The 18569-nt window shown below is 39.7% G+C and overlaps 2 protein-coding genes across 3 annotated transcripts in view; both read right to left on the bottom strand.

Moving 5' to 3' along the window:
• Window positions 1-166: 166 nt before the first annotated feature.
• Window positions 167-12104, bottom strand: phf8 (PHD finger protein 8). Of its 2 annotated transcripts, none has more exons than XM_029435288.1 (22): window positions 11828-12104; window positions 10909-11209; window positions 10617-10702; window positions 10378-10504; window positions 9651-9811; window positions 9389-9530; window positions 8727-8913; window positions 8429-8591; window positions 8221-8308; window positions 7618-7724; window positions 7413-7504; window positions 6501-6590; window positions 6134-6415; window positions 5941-6023; window positions 5674-5843; window positions 5407-5492; window positions 4783-4904; window positions 4109-4440; window positions 3894-3989; window positions 3693-3802; window positions 2097-2457; window positions 167-2007 (listed from the first exon to the last, which is right to left on the bottom strand). In XM_029435288.1, exons 2-22 carry the CDS (start codon window positions 11004-11006, stop codon window positions 1919-1921), a joined length of 3072 nt encoding a protein of 1023 aa, XP_029291148.1. In that variant the 5' UTR covers window positions 11007-11209; window positions 11828-12104; the 3' UTR covers window positions 167-1918. The 2 variants fall into 2 exon arrangements, with proteins under 2 accessions (XP_029291148.1, XP_029291147.1); XM_029435287.1 differs by having other exon boundaries at window positions 2097-2469.
• A 612-nt stretch (window positions 12105-12716) lies between these two features.
• Window positions 12717-18569, bottom strand: part of wnk3 (serine/threonine-protein kinase WNK1) — a 28942-nt gene continuing 23089 nt past the window's right edge. The window contains 6 exon segments of the mRNA XM_029435364.1: window positions 12717-15905; window positions 16097-16263; window positions 16353-16448; window positions 16539-16774; window positions 16989-17311; window positions 17413-17498. Of these exon segments, the coding sequence (XP_029291224.1) occupies window positions 15384-15905; window positions 16097-16263; window positions 16353-16448; window positions 16539-16774; window positions 16989-17311; window positions 17413-17498 (1430 nt within the window). The 3' untranslated portion in view covers window positions 12717-15383.

Raw genomic sequence — 18569 nt, forward strand, 5'->3', positions numbered from 1 at the left:
TAAGCATTAGGAATGTAAGACTGCACACTTGTATAACAAATACATTTAACCCCTATTTGGACGGGTAAAATAGTATTTAAAATTGAGCATTGGAAATGTTTAGATGTGAAAATAATTGTAAAATAAACAAAAAAAAACCTGAGGGAAACTGTAGTCACCATCAATCAATAGTACTATCTAAAGTGGTTTATTAACATAAAGGTGTACTTTAATTTGAAAACATTTATTAAGTATTGATGTGTTTAATAAAACATATTACTTGTGTCTTAATGATGAATTTCCAATATATTCCAATAATTACCTAAATCCCACTTTAGTGACAGCAATGCAAATGGAGTTCTCCAGTAAATTGAGGCATTGTAAACAGAAAACCATTCATTTGGCCCACAAATCACACTTTAGGGGATTAGTGGTGGGAGAACAAATTCAGTGAAAAAAGAAATTTTGCCCAAGGTATATTTTATCTGTTCCAGGTCGTATTTAAACACATCAGTACACACCAACACAAGAGTGAATATCAACAATAATTAATATAAAACTAAATGGATGAAATTAAACAAGGGCATTTTTTTCCAGAACATTTACACTATTACACTGACAAGACAACATGAAAAACTAAGCATGACAATTACTGCGTACAAATATAAAAAATGAACTATTTCAGATATTTTCCAAATACAGCAATGTGTCATGTACAAGTTATGTTAAGAAAGATTTCAAAGTTTTTGAACTATAAAAGAACTTAAATTACAACACATATTTACATATCAATTCACGTCCTGTAGTTTCACAATGTGTTCACACAGTTAAATCTACACGTCTGCCAACATTTTATAACTAGTACATTCTGTGGAAAGAAAGCACATCTCTAGATCTGGCCAAAGACTACTGCCAAACTTTGGGGCACAAGTTATGGCAACTTGAAGGAAACTAGTCTCTTTATCTCACAATATTTTTCTGCTCTTCCAATGTAGCTATATAAATTACAAATATTACAAATATTTACAATGAGAACACAAACTGTAAAAAAAAACTAACAAAACAAGGAATACAATTGTGTACAGGTATTAAGTAGTGAAAGTAGTGAAAATAATTAAAGTAGGGATCAAGCAGATGAGGTGGTAAAAACATACCATGTTAAAACAGGCTGAGAGATGGCAAAATGCTGCTTTGTTAAATAAATAAGATCAAAATAAATAAAACTGGATGAATTTACTCTTGGCATCAGTTGGGCGCTTTGTATTCATGTGTAGAGCTACAGTATATGGAGGAAAATGAGTTATATAAACATCAGCATTCTGGGTGCTAACCATGTGCATATACTGAACTTTTGCAAAACTGTTTATTGTGTGTAAAGATTGGTATCCTGTAATCATCCTACCACACAAGAATGTGTTTTGTGGAGGTAAAAAGACATAAAACATAAGACTACAAGACTAAAAATGTGTTTTTCTTTCCCTTTTTAAAATGTGTGATGGACAGTAGAATATAATTGCATAAGTAGAGACATGAAAAATAGCCTAAATAAAATAAACCATTTGGGTTTGTCAATTTATTACACTAGTTAATCTAACTAGCTAAATCAATGTCCACCTGTCAGAATGGGCCATTGCCAACGTCAAATGGTATGTGGTCATTAAGAGTTATTTCCAATTTGTTTAAAGTCACAGATGTGCTTCTGAAACTACCTTTATGCAGACATGGATAAATTGAGTGCCAAAACAGGGTGCAATTAGCTGGTCAGAGTAAATGGTGTAGGACAACATATAGTGAGGTTCAATAACCGGTGAGAACAGGAAACAAATTCATCTAGAGTACAAAATATAGATCACTATTTTTATTTCCTTCAGACCTACTTTCATAAAAGCTGTTTTCTTCATTCCCACTTTAAAGTCTTCAGCCACATTTCCAAAATCTCTCACAAGAGAAGTTTTCCGTTGCGGTGAATTTTCAGAATTTTTCCAAGTCTCTGTTTTGCAGTTGCAAGTCCTTTCTTTGGACGTTTCCCTAAATTTAAGTGAAAGGGGAAAACACATGAGAAAATGCAGTCATAGAAATATGAAATTATGCTGTCAATGCTTTACATTTATGCTTACCTTGACCAACTCCTGTTGTGCCTTGGCTGGCTAAACTTGCAGGGGATGCCCCAGAGTGAGAGCTGCTGTTCTGCGGTGAAAGTGAAGGTCGGCGTGAAGTGAGGAATACACCAGGGGCCATGGCGCCGCTGCCTCGAGGGCCTCCAGGGCCAAAAGGACCTGGCCCTGCTGTGTATTCATGGTCCAACAGACTAGCAGAGTAGTAATCCATCCTCCTGTCTGGGCTGACGTCTGCTGCAGACTCTGTAGCAGGTGGTGGTGAGGGTGGGGCTGGCTCAGGCTGAACAGGGGGAGGAGGGGCTACAGGAGCCGGAGGACGCTGCTTTTTGGTGTACTTTCTTTTAGCAGGTTTTTGCTGTTCCTGGTTCAGAGCCAAAAAAACAAAAAAACAAGGGTATATTCTTTTATTGAATGACGCTTTTACTCCACATTATTCACTCAGCAGATACTTTAAAACACCAGTAAGCTTTGTTTCCCAACCAGTGGCGGGCCGTGCATTTCCCACCTAGGCCTTCAGTGATGTCCTACCTGAATTATTCCACCTCTTAATACCATCATTATGACGCCATGGCTCTAGAAACTATACATTTAGACAGAAACGCAGTATAACCGGGCGTTGCATCACCTTAACATAGTTAAGTACAACAGAGTTATATTAATATTTCCGAAGCATTTATAATCAATAAATCCGCATTTCCCTATTTTTGTTCACCCTTTCGTTGTGGAGCTCCGTTTCCCTCCACTCGGGTGTCCCAAAGGTTTTCAAAAGCACCGTTGCTTGTAAGTGCCCAGCCGTGCTTTGGTGTCTCGTTGCTGCCTTGGTTAGACAACTCAAGTCTCCAAACCCTGTGTGGCTCCAAACACCAAATCGATCAGTTGTAAATATCAGGCATTCCCAGCAGTACAATGTGCAGTGCCTCTCGGAGGCTGTGAGCCGGGGGTACCGCTCGTAGTTAGTGATTTGACCCTGTGATAGTCTTGCTAGCATCAGGGTTGGCCGTTCTCTTCTCACGATGTCTAGCTTTTCTTGAAAAGTTCGTCTTGAAAATGGCGTTGTAATTATATCTGCGACCAAATCGATTGTGGGTTGGAAAAAAACAGCTTGTAAAAATCTAAATTAGCTCGTTCAAGTTCAGTTTGCTAGCTCTGCATAGCTCTGCCTCTCAATAGTGCGTATCCAATCAAAAGACGTGCACGTGCCGACGTTATCGTACGCCTGCTAGCTGGCCCCGGCGTCGCCAACTCGAAATCTGATTGGTTAACGCCAGTTTTGTCTCCGTTCACTTTAAGCGACAGGCGCCCGGACTGTTGATTCTGAAGGCCTAAGGGCAGATCTCTTGGACCCTGGCAACACATGATGGCTGAAATATGATTGGATAAAAGCTCTAACATAAAGGCCAGCCCTCCAAATCTCGATCTGAGGCTGGAAGCAGCGCAACCAAGAGGAAAGCTATGAAGTGAAGAGAATAGACTATGGGGAATAATTGAATACATATTTGTGGAAAAAATATATCAAAATTAAATTTATATTCTGATGTTTAGGCCAGCAGAGAAGGCCTTGCTGGCCCTGATGGCCCACCACTGTTCCCAACTCACTTGTTGTGCCAGCTTGGCAGCAGCTGCTGCAAGACCAGTTTCTACAGATGCGACTCTAGCTCCTTCCCTGGCTGGTCGATCCTGTTTGGGAAGGGTGGGCATCACCCTGGCTACAAAATAAAATAAATGATTAACAGATCAACCATCAGAGAGTTAAAAAAATATTCTGATCCGTCTTGCAGCTACGTTTAAGCCAGGTACCTTTTGGGCTCCAAGGTGTGTCATCCCAGTTTTTCTTCCGCTTCATCTTCGCCTTGTTAGCATGGTCCTCCTCATCAGACTCCAAGGAGGGGTAAACTTAAAAAAAAACGTGAAGACCATAATTAGAACATTTGCTTGATCAATAAAAGGTTTAGTGCTTTTACTGGCATTGATTTGTACAGCAGGAGGTGCAAGTCAGTGAGTATGTTGCTCACCATAGTCTGAATCTTTAAAACAGGTTCCCAGAGTCTCTTGCTCATCTGGACTGTCCTCGTCACTAAGGTGACGGGCGGGCCGTTTAATTGGCCGTTTCCCAGGCCGCTGGATGACAGGTTTCTTCTCAGGAGTTTTTGTCTTTTTGACCACTCCAGTCACCCAGACAGCCTTGCCACCCTTGTCTTTGACCACTCCTAATCCCTCTGTCAGGCCTCCAGAAATGGATAGGGGAGACGAAGAGGAAGAAGATGAAGACGAGGAAGGGGGGTTGGCCATGGACAGCATACCCTGTATGGCATCACGAGTACTGGGAGAGGCTGGGGCTTCCTCACTGAGAGAAGGACAGAGTTGAGCAATCACTCATCATCTCAAAAATAACCTCCTAAACATAGCGTAGTGTCAGAGCATTTACAAATATGTGAACTATGCAAGTTTCAAAGGTTATTGGATTCATGCAACAACACAGTGAGATATTTATTCACACTTGTGTTGAAAACTATCGAGTCACTGGTATCCAAAGCTCAAGAAGTAACTTCAAACATTCATCAGGAAACTCAAATGAAATGCATCTATTTAAATACATGTATTATAAAATACCATGACAGACGCTTCATGACTCGGAGTAAAATAAATGAAATGATAAAAGAATCACTTGTGATCAAGGAGATCTAACCTGAGTGTTGCAGAGTCCAAACCTGCCACTTGCTTGCTGGCCTTCAATAAATCCAGAATGCCCCCCGCGCCACCCTTCACCCCGTGGACGGCTAGTGCCTCTTCATCTGTGGTGTAATCCTCCTGAAGCCACATGCACAAACATGCTATTGTTACTAGTGAACCGGTGCTGTAATAGTAAAGTTCTGGTAGATGATGCATGTCATAATAAACAAACGGATGGGAAGGGAAGTGTATTTACACTTTGATTCCATTTTTTATTTTCTACTGATAGTAAATTAGGTTAATTCAGTTTATTCCATTGGATAGAGGACCGCGCCTATACAGTAAATGATCACTGTGGGGAAGTTAGCATGATAAAGCAGCCAATGCAATCTGATTCAGCGGAAGGGAAAGAGAGTGAATTTAAGCGAGCACACACACAATGTATAAAACAATTAATTTTTTTTGGGATGAGCTGTAACCAGCTATCTGCTGAACTGGTAAGTAGAACTTGGTATGTTGGGTATGAAAAGTATAACCAAGCTAAACTCAAAACCCTAATGTAATCACAATTTTTTTTTATCCTTTATTAATATTGGCTACTACATCTTAAAGATGGCTACAGTATCCATAATAATCTCACCTCAATGTCAAAGTCTACCTCTCCTGGCTCCCTGATGCGATTGGGGTCAGAGCAGGGTTTGGCTCTGGGCAACTTCCTAGGAAGACCTGAAGACACATTTTAACACAGTTAGGTTACAGTAGCAAGGTGGCTTTCAAACCATACTACTAAACTTTATTAGGTTCTACATTTAGACTTGCCAGCACAGGAATTAAAGCAATGCATGTCCCTCCAAGAGCTACAACATCCATTTAAGCATTAATAACACAAATCTCCCAAAGTTCTCACCGCTTAGTTTCTTTTTCTTGCTTGGTCCTGCCGGCTTGCGTCGTGGAGGAGGAGTTTCGTCTATCTGCAGCTCATCCTCAGACTCCAATTCTGACATACTGGATCCCTCCATTGCAAGATGTTTGTACTTTCCTGCCCTTCCCGCCCCATTTCTGCTGCCATCCTTCTTACTAAAACCAGAGGAGTAGCAGTTAGGAACAAAAACCTTTGATAGGACCATAAGATCACAAAAGTAATAGAAACACACCAAATGGCTGCAAAGCTTACCCCTGGATTTTTCCATTGGTCAGCACAAGTTTCAGTTTGCTTTTATTTAGCTTCCCTTCAAACTCCTCTAAAGGCAAATCCAGCTGGAAAGACATACGAAATGCAAGAAAATATTAGGATGAAACATTGAGAAACAAAAAAATTGCGAGATAAGCGTTGCCATTGCCCTGACAAATGTCTGCAAACGCTATACCTTGTTCTTGTTTTTGGACTTGCCCGGTTGAAATTTTTTGAGTGTGTGTTTGGTGTGGATCTCAATGAGGTCAAGTTCTCCTGCTTCTGCCTTAAGTAGCCCCTTCTGACTCTTCTTCTTGGTTCCTGGGGGCCCAAGACCCCCCATCACCTCCTTGGGCTTGGGTCCTTTTTTTTTCCCAGGGGGGCGTCCTGAATTCTGAGAGGTGGTCAGAGGAGCTTTGGAGAGTGGTGAACCAGGAAACTGAGGTCCAGTGCGTCCAATGTTTTGCTGAAAGATGTCCTATCAAGAGTATTTTCTAGTCAGTAAAACCAAAAAATAAATAAAACAAAGCTAAACACATGCACAAAGTGATTCTAGGTTTTACCTCAACCAGACGAATCTCCTTGGCCAGGTCCTTTACTAGTGTCTGAGTATTGATGGTTTCTGGAATCTCCACTTCATGATCGGCTAAAGCCTGAGTGTAGAGAAACAACTGTCAATCATCTCACACACTATTTTGCAGTTACATTTAATAATATGGTGTACAAAAATTCTTGTGTATATAAAACATTTTTTAAAGGAATAGTTTGACATTTTGGGAAATATGCTTCTTCGCTTAACACTCTCATAATTGCCGCTGAAGCTACAAGCAGCAGCCAGTTAGCTTAGCACAAAGACAGGAAGTGTGGGAAACAGTAAACGCGGCTCTGAAAAGGTAACAAACTCTGCCTACCAGCACCTCCAAAGCTCAATAATTAACACTTTATATCTTGATTGTGTAAAATGAGAATTCACCAGGGGGGTAGTATATGCCAGAATATTTCTTGGCAGTAACCAGTAGCTTCCTGGATCCTCTGCTTGTTGCCTGGCAACTGCTCAACCACCATAGTCTTTGTACCATGCTAACCTAACTGGCTGCTAACTGTAGCTTCATAATTAACGGACAGTGATGAGTGATGAGTGATAATGATGTTATTTTTCTCTGCCAGTAAGTGAATAAGCGTATTTCCCAAAAGGGCCATAATGTTGCAATGTAACATTGGCTTTTGAAAAATGTCCTGTGCATTAATCCTTTTTTAAATCCAATACTGTTATGCAATTACATAACAATATGATTTCATGTTATAATAGTAATAATGATTTTGCTGTTGCAAAGTCTGGTGCAAAAAAGCAAATACATCCAGCATGCCAATGCACCAAACCGTTATGGATGGAAATAAACTAAAGTAAAGAAAGAGAGAGGGAAGAGAAAAGAATGATATACAAAAAGGTTACGATAACATAACATTTTGCCTACTTCTTTACGGGTCCAGCCGCGGAAGGCATTGTTCAAGGCCTTAGCTCCGTGAACTAGGTAAGTGGCAGGATGTCTGCGGTTTTCTCTTAAACCTGTGAAATAGAATATCACAGGTTTAACAATATCAAAATCACAAACCGTAAACACAGGGCACTAAAGTAGTTTACATAACATGAATATTCTGAAATTCCTTGAACTCCCTCACCTCTGAAGGTATCGAGAAGATGCTTTCCAACATACCAGCACACCGTCTCAAAGTTGGGAAATCTGAACAAGTCTGCTGTGCTTAATCTCTTCTCTATTTCATATGCCCTAAAAGATGATAACACAGCACAGGAAAAGTCAGACATTAGTGGTTATTGACACAAACCTGTAGATTACCTCTGTAGAGTTGTGCCTGGAAATGAATAACAATAGCCTAAGGAACTAAGAACTACAGTAATTTAGGGAAACAAGTCCCTTTAGCACATTCATGTTTATCAGAAAAGTCATGAACATGACAACAGAGTCAGTATAATGTGTGGGGGGCTGAGGGAGATAACACCAGAAGGGTCCGTCTCCAAAGCAGCAAGGATCTGCAAAATAGTTTTTTTCCAGGGTAATTTTCTTCTTTTAGTATGCAAAGAAAGGCATTGAAACAATTAGCAAGTAAAATTAAGTTTCACTTTCATTTCTCAACCCCGCCCTCTGTGTCTTGCTTTTAAAGACTAGAGAATTTGTTTGAATATCAATAACAGTAAAATAACATTTCAGATTGTTTTAAGATTACATGGACTTGGAAACAGGAAACAGTCCTGAGGAAACTAACCGCAGCTGCATGTCAATGTTGAGACTATGCAAGAAGTTTCCTCCAAAGGCCAGGCAGTCCACTGGAGTCAGCACAGCATGAATCCACCCTGGAAGACAAAAAAAAAGACAAAAAAGAGTAAACATTATTTAATTTAGACTTGTTTGACTATCACAACTCTGCTAAACCCATTTCCCTGTAACTAACAAACGGAGGTATTGCAGCTTACCTGTTGGTATGAACAAGGTGTTTCCTTGTTTGACAGAGCACCTGTAACACATATCAACTTGGTCTCCAAAGAACATCTCATTCTGGTTAGACGAGGAACTCCACCGCTCAAAAAGTGCCAAGTTGGCTGTGGTGGGGGAAATTAAGTAGAAGATTTTCTCGCCCTGAATAGACAGAGAGACAATCTCTTAAAAATCATACCAAGTCATTTTTTTTTTCAAAAAAAGAGAGAAAAAAATGTTTTGCATGTCGAGTAACTGAAACTTCCCAAACATGACTGATATCATTTTTCTTCTCACCCTCAGGACATGGTACCATACTGAGGTGCCTCCAAAGTCAATGTGGAAGTCTGTGTAGCTGTCCTTCACTCCCATTAGGCAGTACTTCTGCACATTGGGGCGTTCAAACACAGACTCTTCAGGCCAGAGGTTTTCCACCCATGAAAGTTTTCTCACAATCTTTGGAGTCTCCACCAAGTTTGAGAGCCTAAAACAAGTACAACACTTATCTTCAGTCTTCAAAACTACTGCAGGGTTTTTAAAAACACACAATTATACGCACAAGAAAATAGGCAGTTATGCTTTTTTATTTTTTTTAAACTATGCTTCAAAATGTATGGAATACCCTACCAAGAGCTGTAAGAGATGCTCCATGAACATTTGTAACTGAAAACGTTTTATTTAATTTGGCTTATAATTAATGTCATTTTTTATGGTCTTTGTTTTTTTTCCTCTTTTTAAATTGTATATTTTATCATGTACTCTATTTCTATTGTCCAATTGGTCTTGTTTAAATGTGTTGTTTATCTGTAAAGCACTTATCTTGTATATAAAGTGCTCTATATATACAAAGTTTTTTATTTTTAGATCAACTGAATTTAATAAAGAAGTAAAACTCAGGTAACAAGACACTGCATCATAATGACGAATGAACAGTCAGTAAAGGGAATATCTTTGTGTACCTGGTCTCAGAGAACTCCAGACTGATGACATTGAGTACTCTGTCTCTATTAGGGCTGTTGTAGTATTCAACAAAGTCCCCCAACCGCATTTTCAGGTCACATTGTCGAGAAACATCGATCACATCAATCTGTTTGTCTGAACCTGCAGAACAAAATAAATAAGTTTGAGAAAACTGATTTTAATGTCCCTAATACACATTAGCTTAAACATCTTTATATTAAAATCAGTACAGATCTACGTATTTAGTACTAAAAACTATACCAATGTACTGCTCTACATCGCTGACGCCGAATGATGCCGGAGGAAGGGTCATGCCTAGGCCATCCCGCCTCAGCACCATGACAGGAACACTGAATGAATGCTCTTCCAGAAACTCAACTGTCAGCTGGGCTCCAGACGGCTTTAGCAAAACTTCATCCGCACTGTCATAGAAACACAAATAGACACATGCACACATTTTGATTGTGATCATGGAGAGAAAATGTTCAAAAGAGAATTTTTTTACTATTATGTTACAAAGACATAGGCTCTCCAACCAACATAAGAGCAGAAAATGGTTTAGAAATGTTTAAAAAATGGTAAAACAAAATTTACAGCTATGAGAATTACAAAACTGTTGATTTATGAATCAAATAAATGAGATATGAATAAGCCAATCAATACGCATACGTAAACATTTTTTATATAAAATGGGAGCTGATTTGTAATATAATAATTTGCATGGTGTTTTATTTATGCAACACATAATTTTTAATTATAGAAATAATTTTACTACAAAAAAATGCTAATTTTATAAATGGGACAGCCAGCATTTACTTCCGAGGGTAGTTAGAGGGGTAAAAGGGTAAGTTATAGCCCTGTATTGAACACAATACATAGGGTAAGCAAAAAAACATATACTATACTAGATCAAAAAAGTACCTTATGTTTTTCATTTAATTGAAATCATGGTTTTATCTTTAAACTTTTGCCTTTGCATGAGACTTACCCAGGGAAGGTGCGGCTCCGTAACTCCCTAACAAACTGTGGGCTGCCTGTCTTAACTGGCCGACTTGGATCTCTTGCTCCAGCAGCACCAGCGTCTGTCTGCTTATTGCCTCCACGCCGTTTGCGCACTGAGAAAAGGAGAGACAGAGAAAAAAGATCAACAAGTGCATTCTTTTATAAAAGTAAACCAATGAGATCATAACTATTTAAGAAAAGTTTACCTAAGGAATGGTAACTTACTGACTGATGGCCCATGGGTGACCTGACAGTTGGGGCAGTGATACAGATCAATCTCAGCTGCTTTGTCCTCCTCTACTCCAACACAGCTACACAGAAAATATTTGTATAATCAGACAAAGATCACTCAGAAAGTATAGCTGAATTAACTGTGGTGTGTCAAATACAGAGTATACCTACAGGAATCATGCAACTGAAACAACAGCTATAACCACATTATAAATCACACAACATAATATTTGAATCTCATCTCACACAGACATCAATATGAGTGTTTAATCCGAAAATGACCTACCTCCCATGGAACCAGTCTTGACAAATATCACACTCGATCATAAAGCGAGTCACATCATATGGCAGGCGACACAAGCAATACAATGGCACCGATGACATATTGATTGTGTGTAGGAATCAGCTTTCAACTTTTAATAATGTTACGATGTCAAAATCTCATTCAGGTTGGAGGAAATATTAAAATATATATGTATATATATATATATTTGTTTTTAATATAAGGGTGATGTTACTCTTGTCTGTAACTTCACTTCCAGATTCCTGTTACTGATACACATGCCCACTGTGATTTTCTTGGAAACCTGTTGAAATAGAACAAAAAAAAAAGTCTTAATAGCTTGCCAGATGACACAAATATAACGCAACTACATTGCAATCTCATTAGTAAGTAATGTGAGTGCTGAGAAACTACTCCTGCAACCTGAGATGCAATTTCAGTCAATGAACGTTAGCTGGAACACTAACACTAACGATAGTCGTTTTGGTAGCATAACAATGATTTAAGAGTATCAAACTATTTAATGTTATTCAAATACATAATACGAAAGGCATCAATTGTCTTATTTCCCTCCCAGAATTTGGGTTAGAAACATTTAGCTTCTGCTAACTAGTTGTTAACAGTAGCCAAATGGCAGGTCGTAACGTTAGCGCACTGTTTGTAAACACGCTATGCCCCGTGAATGTTGTACTGCTATCAAAACACTAACGGGTTTAGCAAGTAAGCTAACGTTAGCCATATTAGCTACCGATGCATTTGCTAAGACGTTAAGTTTAACTAGCTAAAGAAAACAGTTCGTGCAATTAATTTAGCTTTTAAACTTAAAGGAAACGCTACATGCACCTAACAAGGCTGGTTAATTTAAGATAAACGAAGACGAGTAGTTTGCCATCTTCATTGATATTTAACGTTAGCAACTCACCGAAATCTAGCTGCGGCAGGCCAAGCATTCGAAAGCCGTTGTAATCCCTATGCGAGCTCGGGGGTAGCTGCGGCCTTATTATGCAACGTAAATTATAAACAATTGGCTTTACCACATTTTTTTTTATTTACTCCGTAATGCACAAATACAGAGTCCAGGTCCAGACATTTAAACTGGACCAGAAAACTCAAATCTGGAGCGACCAAAACGAGCACGATAACTACAAATAACGGCGTATTGAACTACATCAACGCCATTTCAAAGGCAGGAGCGTCAGACGGTTGTTTGTCGCTGTCTCCTATCAAAAGAACAATAAAGTTGCTGAGAGTCAAATGTCGCGTTGCATTCAGGAAAAAACGTTGTGGAACGTTTATGCGGCAACAAAGTTGCAGAACAATGTAGACAATAGCGTTAAATTAGCCTGCAAACGTGTTTTATTTGAAAATAAATAATAATATTAATAATAATAACGTTTGGCAATTTGCTTGCATATTGAATTGGAACAATACCCTTTTGATTATTGAAAGTAAAGTAGATTACCACACCTCAAAATTAATTTTAAGAAAATGAATCAGTCTCCGAAAAAAATAATATTTACGATTAAATTAATTTATCTCAAAATGCACACATTTTGAAATACTTTTTCATAATTTAATGGAATATTTTATTTTTAAAATTAATTTATGTATTTCCAAATAAATCAGGATGAGTATTCCTGTGTTTGTTCATGTGTAATTATTTAACTATGAATCACATTTTCCTTAAATACATAACATAGTTTCTAAAATGTATGTAATGTAAACCTCCACATGAAATCTCCGAGGTCTGCAGGAGTACTTGGCTTGCCAAGCTAAATTATGGCATGTAAAAAATCAACACAATATGATACTTTGATGTTTAACATCATTTATTTTGATTAGTTACAAAACATAAATAAAATCAACAGTTGAATTAGTTACAATTTACAAAGGCTAAATCACCAGCAACATACTTTATTTGTTGAGGTTTCTCTGCCCAAATGTCCTTTTAGCATTGGTCCTCAGTCATGTCATTTTGGGACTCCCCGTATGTTTGTTGCAGTAATTTGTGAGTTAATTCAATCAGACCTGCAGCTCAACAGGAAGATCTATGTAAGTATGTTATGTGTCTTACAGGTTGGTGGTCTGTGGTTTAAAACTGAAATAAGATGTCAAAAATGTTTAAAAGATCTCTGAATATAATCTTAAATGGTCTGTCAGGACTCAGAGAGGTATATCAAGACAGGGGAGTCCCATGTAAACATTGATGAAAACCAGTGTTTTCTAGTTTCAAATAACCTCAGATTTATAATGATGAGAACACAATTTTACAATTTGTACAACCCCATTTCAAAATACAAAAATAATCTTTATCTTTTAGATAACATTTTGGTAACACTTCAAGGACAAAGCCAGCTCCACATCATGAATCATGATCATTAAGCTGTAGCTTGCAGCCAACATGTTAGTATCAGACATGACAGCACAGTATCTCACCTTCACCAATAATGAACTACATCTCTGTGACAATGTTGGATGTCTTGAAAAGCAACAAATACAGAAAATTATATTCTAGTTTCCGAACAACCATACCCTTTAGCACTACTCCTCCTCAACCATTCATGTTTTAATACCTTTGACTTACATGTAGCAGTCTTTAACAACCGGTGCACTCTCCTGATTTCTGTTGCACACAATCTCTCTATCATTAATAAAACAGAAATGCTGCTTTGACTACAGGCTACTTATTATGCCAAAACGTTTATCAACGCCTGACCGATGATGGTCAAATGTATGGCTAAATGCACTGATAACCCAATAGAACTTACAGTAATATATCCGCTGCTGATACATTACTCAGTGTATCCCTGCATCGACAAATTAAGAGTTTAGAAATAGAGAAATTGGACAATTTTGACTTGAGTAAACCTTTTGCAGTGTGCATAAAGCACAATTATGGCCCACAGTTCAGCTTCTGACTGATGCATTCACAGCCTATGGTCACAGACTAAATAGTTTACAACTGAAACAAGGAATTTGTCCAACACCAAACAAAGTTGACAAATAGGCATTTGAGGATCTGACAACGGTGTTGGACATCAAGCTTGCAACCGGTATATGGTCGAACCTCTCGCTTGTTTTGTTTGTTGAGGAAGCCTAAAGAATAGGCATAGTAAACATTTTCAATTGAGTACAGTGACATTTGAGAGGCTGCTTTGAATAAAAGAAACAGGGATGCAATTTATAATGCAATATATCATGGGACTATCACACATCTTTGTCACACAGAGAAAATATACACTCACACACCCACAAAAAAAGCAGTCATTTTAAAAGGCAATATGGGAATAACCCATATGGTCTCCCCAGTCTATAATAACTTGGCAGTTTTTTTTCTTTTTCATCTTCCTCCTCAGCATGACACCGTGATATACTTTGATATGCGGAGCTCAAACTGAAAGCAAAAATGTCAAATGTGAAAGCATTTAATATCGAAAGCAAATTTACTCATGACTGATGAATTATCTCAGTAGGCTGCAATTGTGAGATTCATGAATACAAAGCAAGTGTAAGCACTTTGCACTCTGGCAAGTCAAGTTAGTTTTAAAGTCATGCAATCTTGGGCATCCACTGAACATAGATGGCATATTTCAATTTACCATCACATTATGAATTCATCAGAATTGATATCACATCACTCATGGTAATTCAGACTGTTTCTATGTTACAACTGCTGAACATTAAATAATACAAATGAAGCACATGCTGTACCGTTTCACAACACTGCAACAGTGTGTTTAATTGCATTGCAACGATGGTAGCCAGATAACTTTACCATGCTCCACTGTGTAACATGCTGTTGTTTAAAAGAGATGTGATGCCCATTGAAACGCCTTGTGCTGTAGGCCTGCAGTTTGTAAAGATGTAGCGATCAAGAGAAGATCCTCTATGCGTCTGGTTTTTATCAATGTGCTTCTACAAAAATAATTTATGCCTTACATACAAGCCCATACAATACATGCTGATCAATTTAGATGACCATTACTAATTGCACTTTTAAAATTGATAGTCCTTTCACTGTAAGCATTGACAAATTAAAACACACCGTCAAATATCTTGTCATTCTCGTCTCTGCTTAAAGAGAGTTCAGGTCCAACTGAGTCGATTTGAAAACAGCAACATTAATTTGTGTAAAAGGACATAAGGGATATGTACTCTGATAATCCATAAACACTCAACCACACTCATAAACGCACACACTCATACATTTAAGAATTTATACATCTCAACAGCCAAACGTACCATGATTCATAAACCCCAGCTGCTGTGCTCCATGTTACCCTCTGTCTGTACATGCTATAATCTATCATCACATTCACGCCCCATCTCATCCAGAAGTACACTGGAAAACATATATTCATCGCAGTTACAATTCTCTCATGCATACCCAGCACTAACAATCCAAATGGATCTGCTTTACGTCCTGATCCACTTTGCATTTCCATCTCTTGCGCCTTCATATTGGCCTCACACTGGTTTCATTTCTGTCCCAGAGGAAGAGTAGAGGTGGGGGGTGTTGGGTGAATTTTGGCACTGGAAGGCAGAGCAGCAGTAGAGCAAGAGGAGGAAGAGGTTGAAGAGGGCGAAGAACAGGAGCAGAATGTCCCCCCAGTAGCAGCAGTGCTATCTGTGGATGCAGTGGTGCCACTACCAGGCAGCAGAGACGCAGCCGTGGACACTGGAGATGTGGGCAGCTGGGTGATGGGTTGTGTGTGTGGTAGTGACTGGGACTGTATGGGAGTTTGCATCCCGGGCTGCGGTATCTGCTGGCGGAGTGGAGACTGCTGATAGGTCACCTGCTGGAGGGGGAGAGACTGATGGAGGTGTAAACTTTGCTGCATCTGTGGCCCTTGAGCCGTGTGCGTTTGCGGTGATGGCCCCGGAGAGTGCAGGGTGGACAGGCTTCCTCCACCTGTGTATTGGGAAGGGGCTGCCACAGGCAGGCTGGCAGGGGTCGGGGGTGCCTGGGGGTTCACTGGAAACCAACCTGGTGGAGCAACCTGCATGGAATATAGTAATGAGTACTAAGGGTATGTTACAGCACAAGCATAATGCTTTGGTACCCTTGACTCTTGAAACAAATGTCGGTCAACAGAAATATACAGAATATTATCGTCTAAGCCGGTACATCACCACACCCCTATGTCGTATGGTATTTAAAATTGATGCCTGTTATAGTGTGTAGTCCTACCTCCGTGGGCTGGCTCCAGCCTCCCAACTCCTGCACCTGCTGAATCTGCTTGATTTGATTCAGAGAAGGCTTGGGCGGGAGGGCGGGGCCCACCGTCTCCTTCGTCCAATTATCAACAAGTTTGTGCAGTTCATCTGTGAATGTGCTTTTTCTTATAGGACTGTGATCTGTGGGAAATTGAGGGCATGGATGATAACTCTGACTGTTCTAATCTAAATTCTGTGTTGTCTTGATGTATGTCGATGACAAACCGTACCTCCTTTGGCAGGCAGTGAAGTGCAGTGCTCTGTGTTACAGTAAAGAGGCAGTCTACTCTGTTCACCACCTGAGAAACTACTTGACTGCTGAATCCCTAGACGGGAGATACAACAAACAGTCACACAGAGATCAAGCAACAGAAACAAGAGAAAGTGAGAGAGAAATCACTTATAAAAGCGTGTACCAGAGTGTGTAACTCCGTTGTTATCCATGTGAGAGTGAGGCCGGGGCCGGAGCTTGATTTTGGCTGGCCTGGGCCTACGAGGAGAGAGGACAGGAGGTCCCGATGGAAGAGGAGGCGTTCGGGACAGGGAGGCAGGCAGACTCTGCCTTTGGTCTTTGAGGGAACGAAGCTGTCTGTACAGCTCCTGCAGCTCTCTGTTCTGCTGGGACTGAAGGGACACCACCTCTTTGATGTGCCTGTAGAGGAAGAGATGCAAACCAGACAGCAGGAGGGGGTGAGAATTCTGAGGTCTAGTAAAAATCATGAACTGAAGATGAAGATGGAAAAAATGAAAATGCAACACAACAAAGGTGAATACATTTGTAGTATAGGCAAGAAACAACAATAATTCATGAAACATAAAATATAATATACAATAATACAGTTACATCTTCCCCCTCACTGACTTACTTCTCTCTGAGCTTGTGTAGTTCTTTTCTCAGGTCTTCATCCTCCATCTCACACTCATTATCATCATCATCGCTGCTGCCCAGCGGTGAGTGGCTGTGCCCATGACCTCGAGGCAGGTGTGCCATTGCTGGGGTCCTCTTATGTTCATCTCTCTCTCCCTCCTTGGCCCGAGATCTCCTCCTCTCCCTCTCCAAATCAGGAGACACTGGGGAGCTGTCAGTGTGCCTGTCCTCTTTCTTGGTCTCAGCCTGGGACACAGAAAAGCGTCCCACTTTCCTGTGAGTGCTACCATGGCCTGATGGGCTCTGGGGCACTGAAGTCACCTGATGGCAGAGGATGTTGGAGACATTAGCTGCTTGTCCAGACTGCAACAAAGGTTCAGAATAACGAGTGGCAAAGATAGAATTAGTACTACTGCTCCTACATGAAATCGTCCTTTGCGTAAATGAGGTGGATTTAGGGGTGGCGCCTCCTTCTCCTCTCTAAGTGCCTGACTGCTGGAACATCCATCTGATAAAGAGATAGGGATGAAAAACCAAAAGAGGAGACAAGGACCCAGAGACGGTGACACAGAGACACACAAGCAAACAAAACAGAGAAATGTACATGACAGAGACACATACGGACAGACGTGGGACACGAACACAAAGTTAAAAATCATCCATCAGTGTCACACATCATTCATTTTGTGACTTATATGACTTGCATGCAGTTCTATGAAATGTGTAAACATATGTCGAGTTCTGTTAAAGTCATTTTTCTAAACAACAAACTGAAGAATAAATGTTTTTGTGGCTGTAGAAATTCATGCTTAAGAATGTGTAATGGGTGTGTGGGAAGGGGTGGTAAATGCTTGTTTCATTAAAAATAAAATCATAGTCATTGAATAAAAAAATAAAAACACATTGTGAAATGGCAGTTGAATGTTTACAACAGTTTACCCCCACCCACCCACACATCCACTCTCTCATTCTCACTTACATATTCCCACTCATATACCAGACAACAAAGCCCAATATCCCATCTGAGATCTGTGCTCAGATCCACAGAGATATTGTTCAGTGCGTTTGGTATTTGGGATTACTACATTAGTAAAGTGTGTACATGTATAATCACTGCATAAATTAAAACCAACATATAAATATGCAGCGTGATATAGATTAGGGGTCGACCGATATGTTTCTTTCAGGGCCGATACCGATTATTAGTAATCAAGGAGACCGATAACCTTGTTTTTGCTACTTCAGATGATTGTGATGTTTATATCAACTGCAACAATATCTGTTGCCTTACATTCGACACACAGCTCCCTCCAGTCTGCATGCATCGTTGCACAGTGGCCTTCAGTAGTATTGAAAGGCTAATGCTTATGACCTGTAACCAATCAGTAAATGCTGTGTGCGAGACATTGAGAGGTGGCTGCACCAGAGCCAAAGAAGCGCATTTATTTTATGTTTTAGATTGAAAAAGAATTCCGATAATCAAAGTGAATATTGCAGCCGATAATCGGTTGACCCCTAATATAGGTGTTACTTACAGATAATGATCCATTATTAGTCACTTGTGTAGAACATAACATGT

This window comes from Cottoperca gobio, chromosome 7, assembly GCF_900634415.1.
Source record: "Cottoperca gobio chromosome 7, fCotGob3.1, whole genome shotgun sequence".
NCBI lineage: Eukaryota > Metazoa > Chordata > Actinopteri > Perciformes > Bovichtidae > Cottoperca > Cottoperca gobio.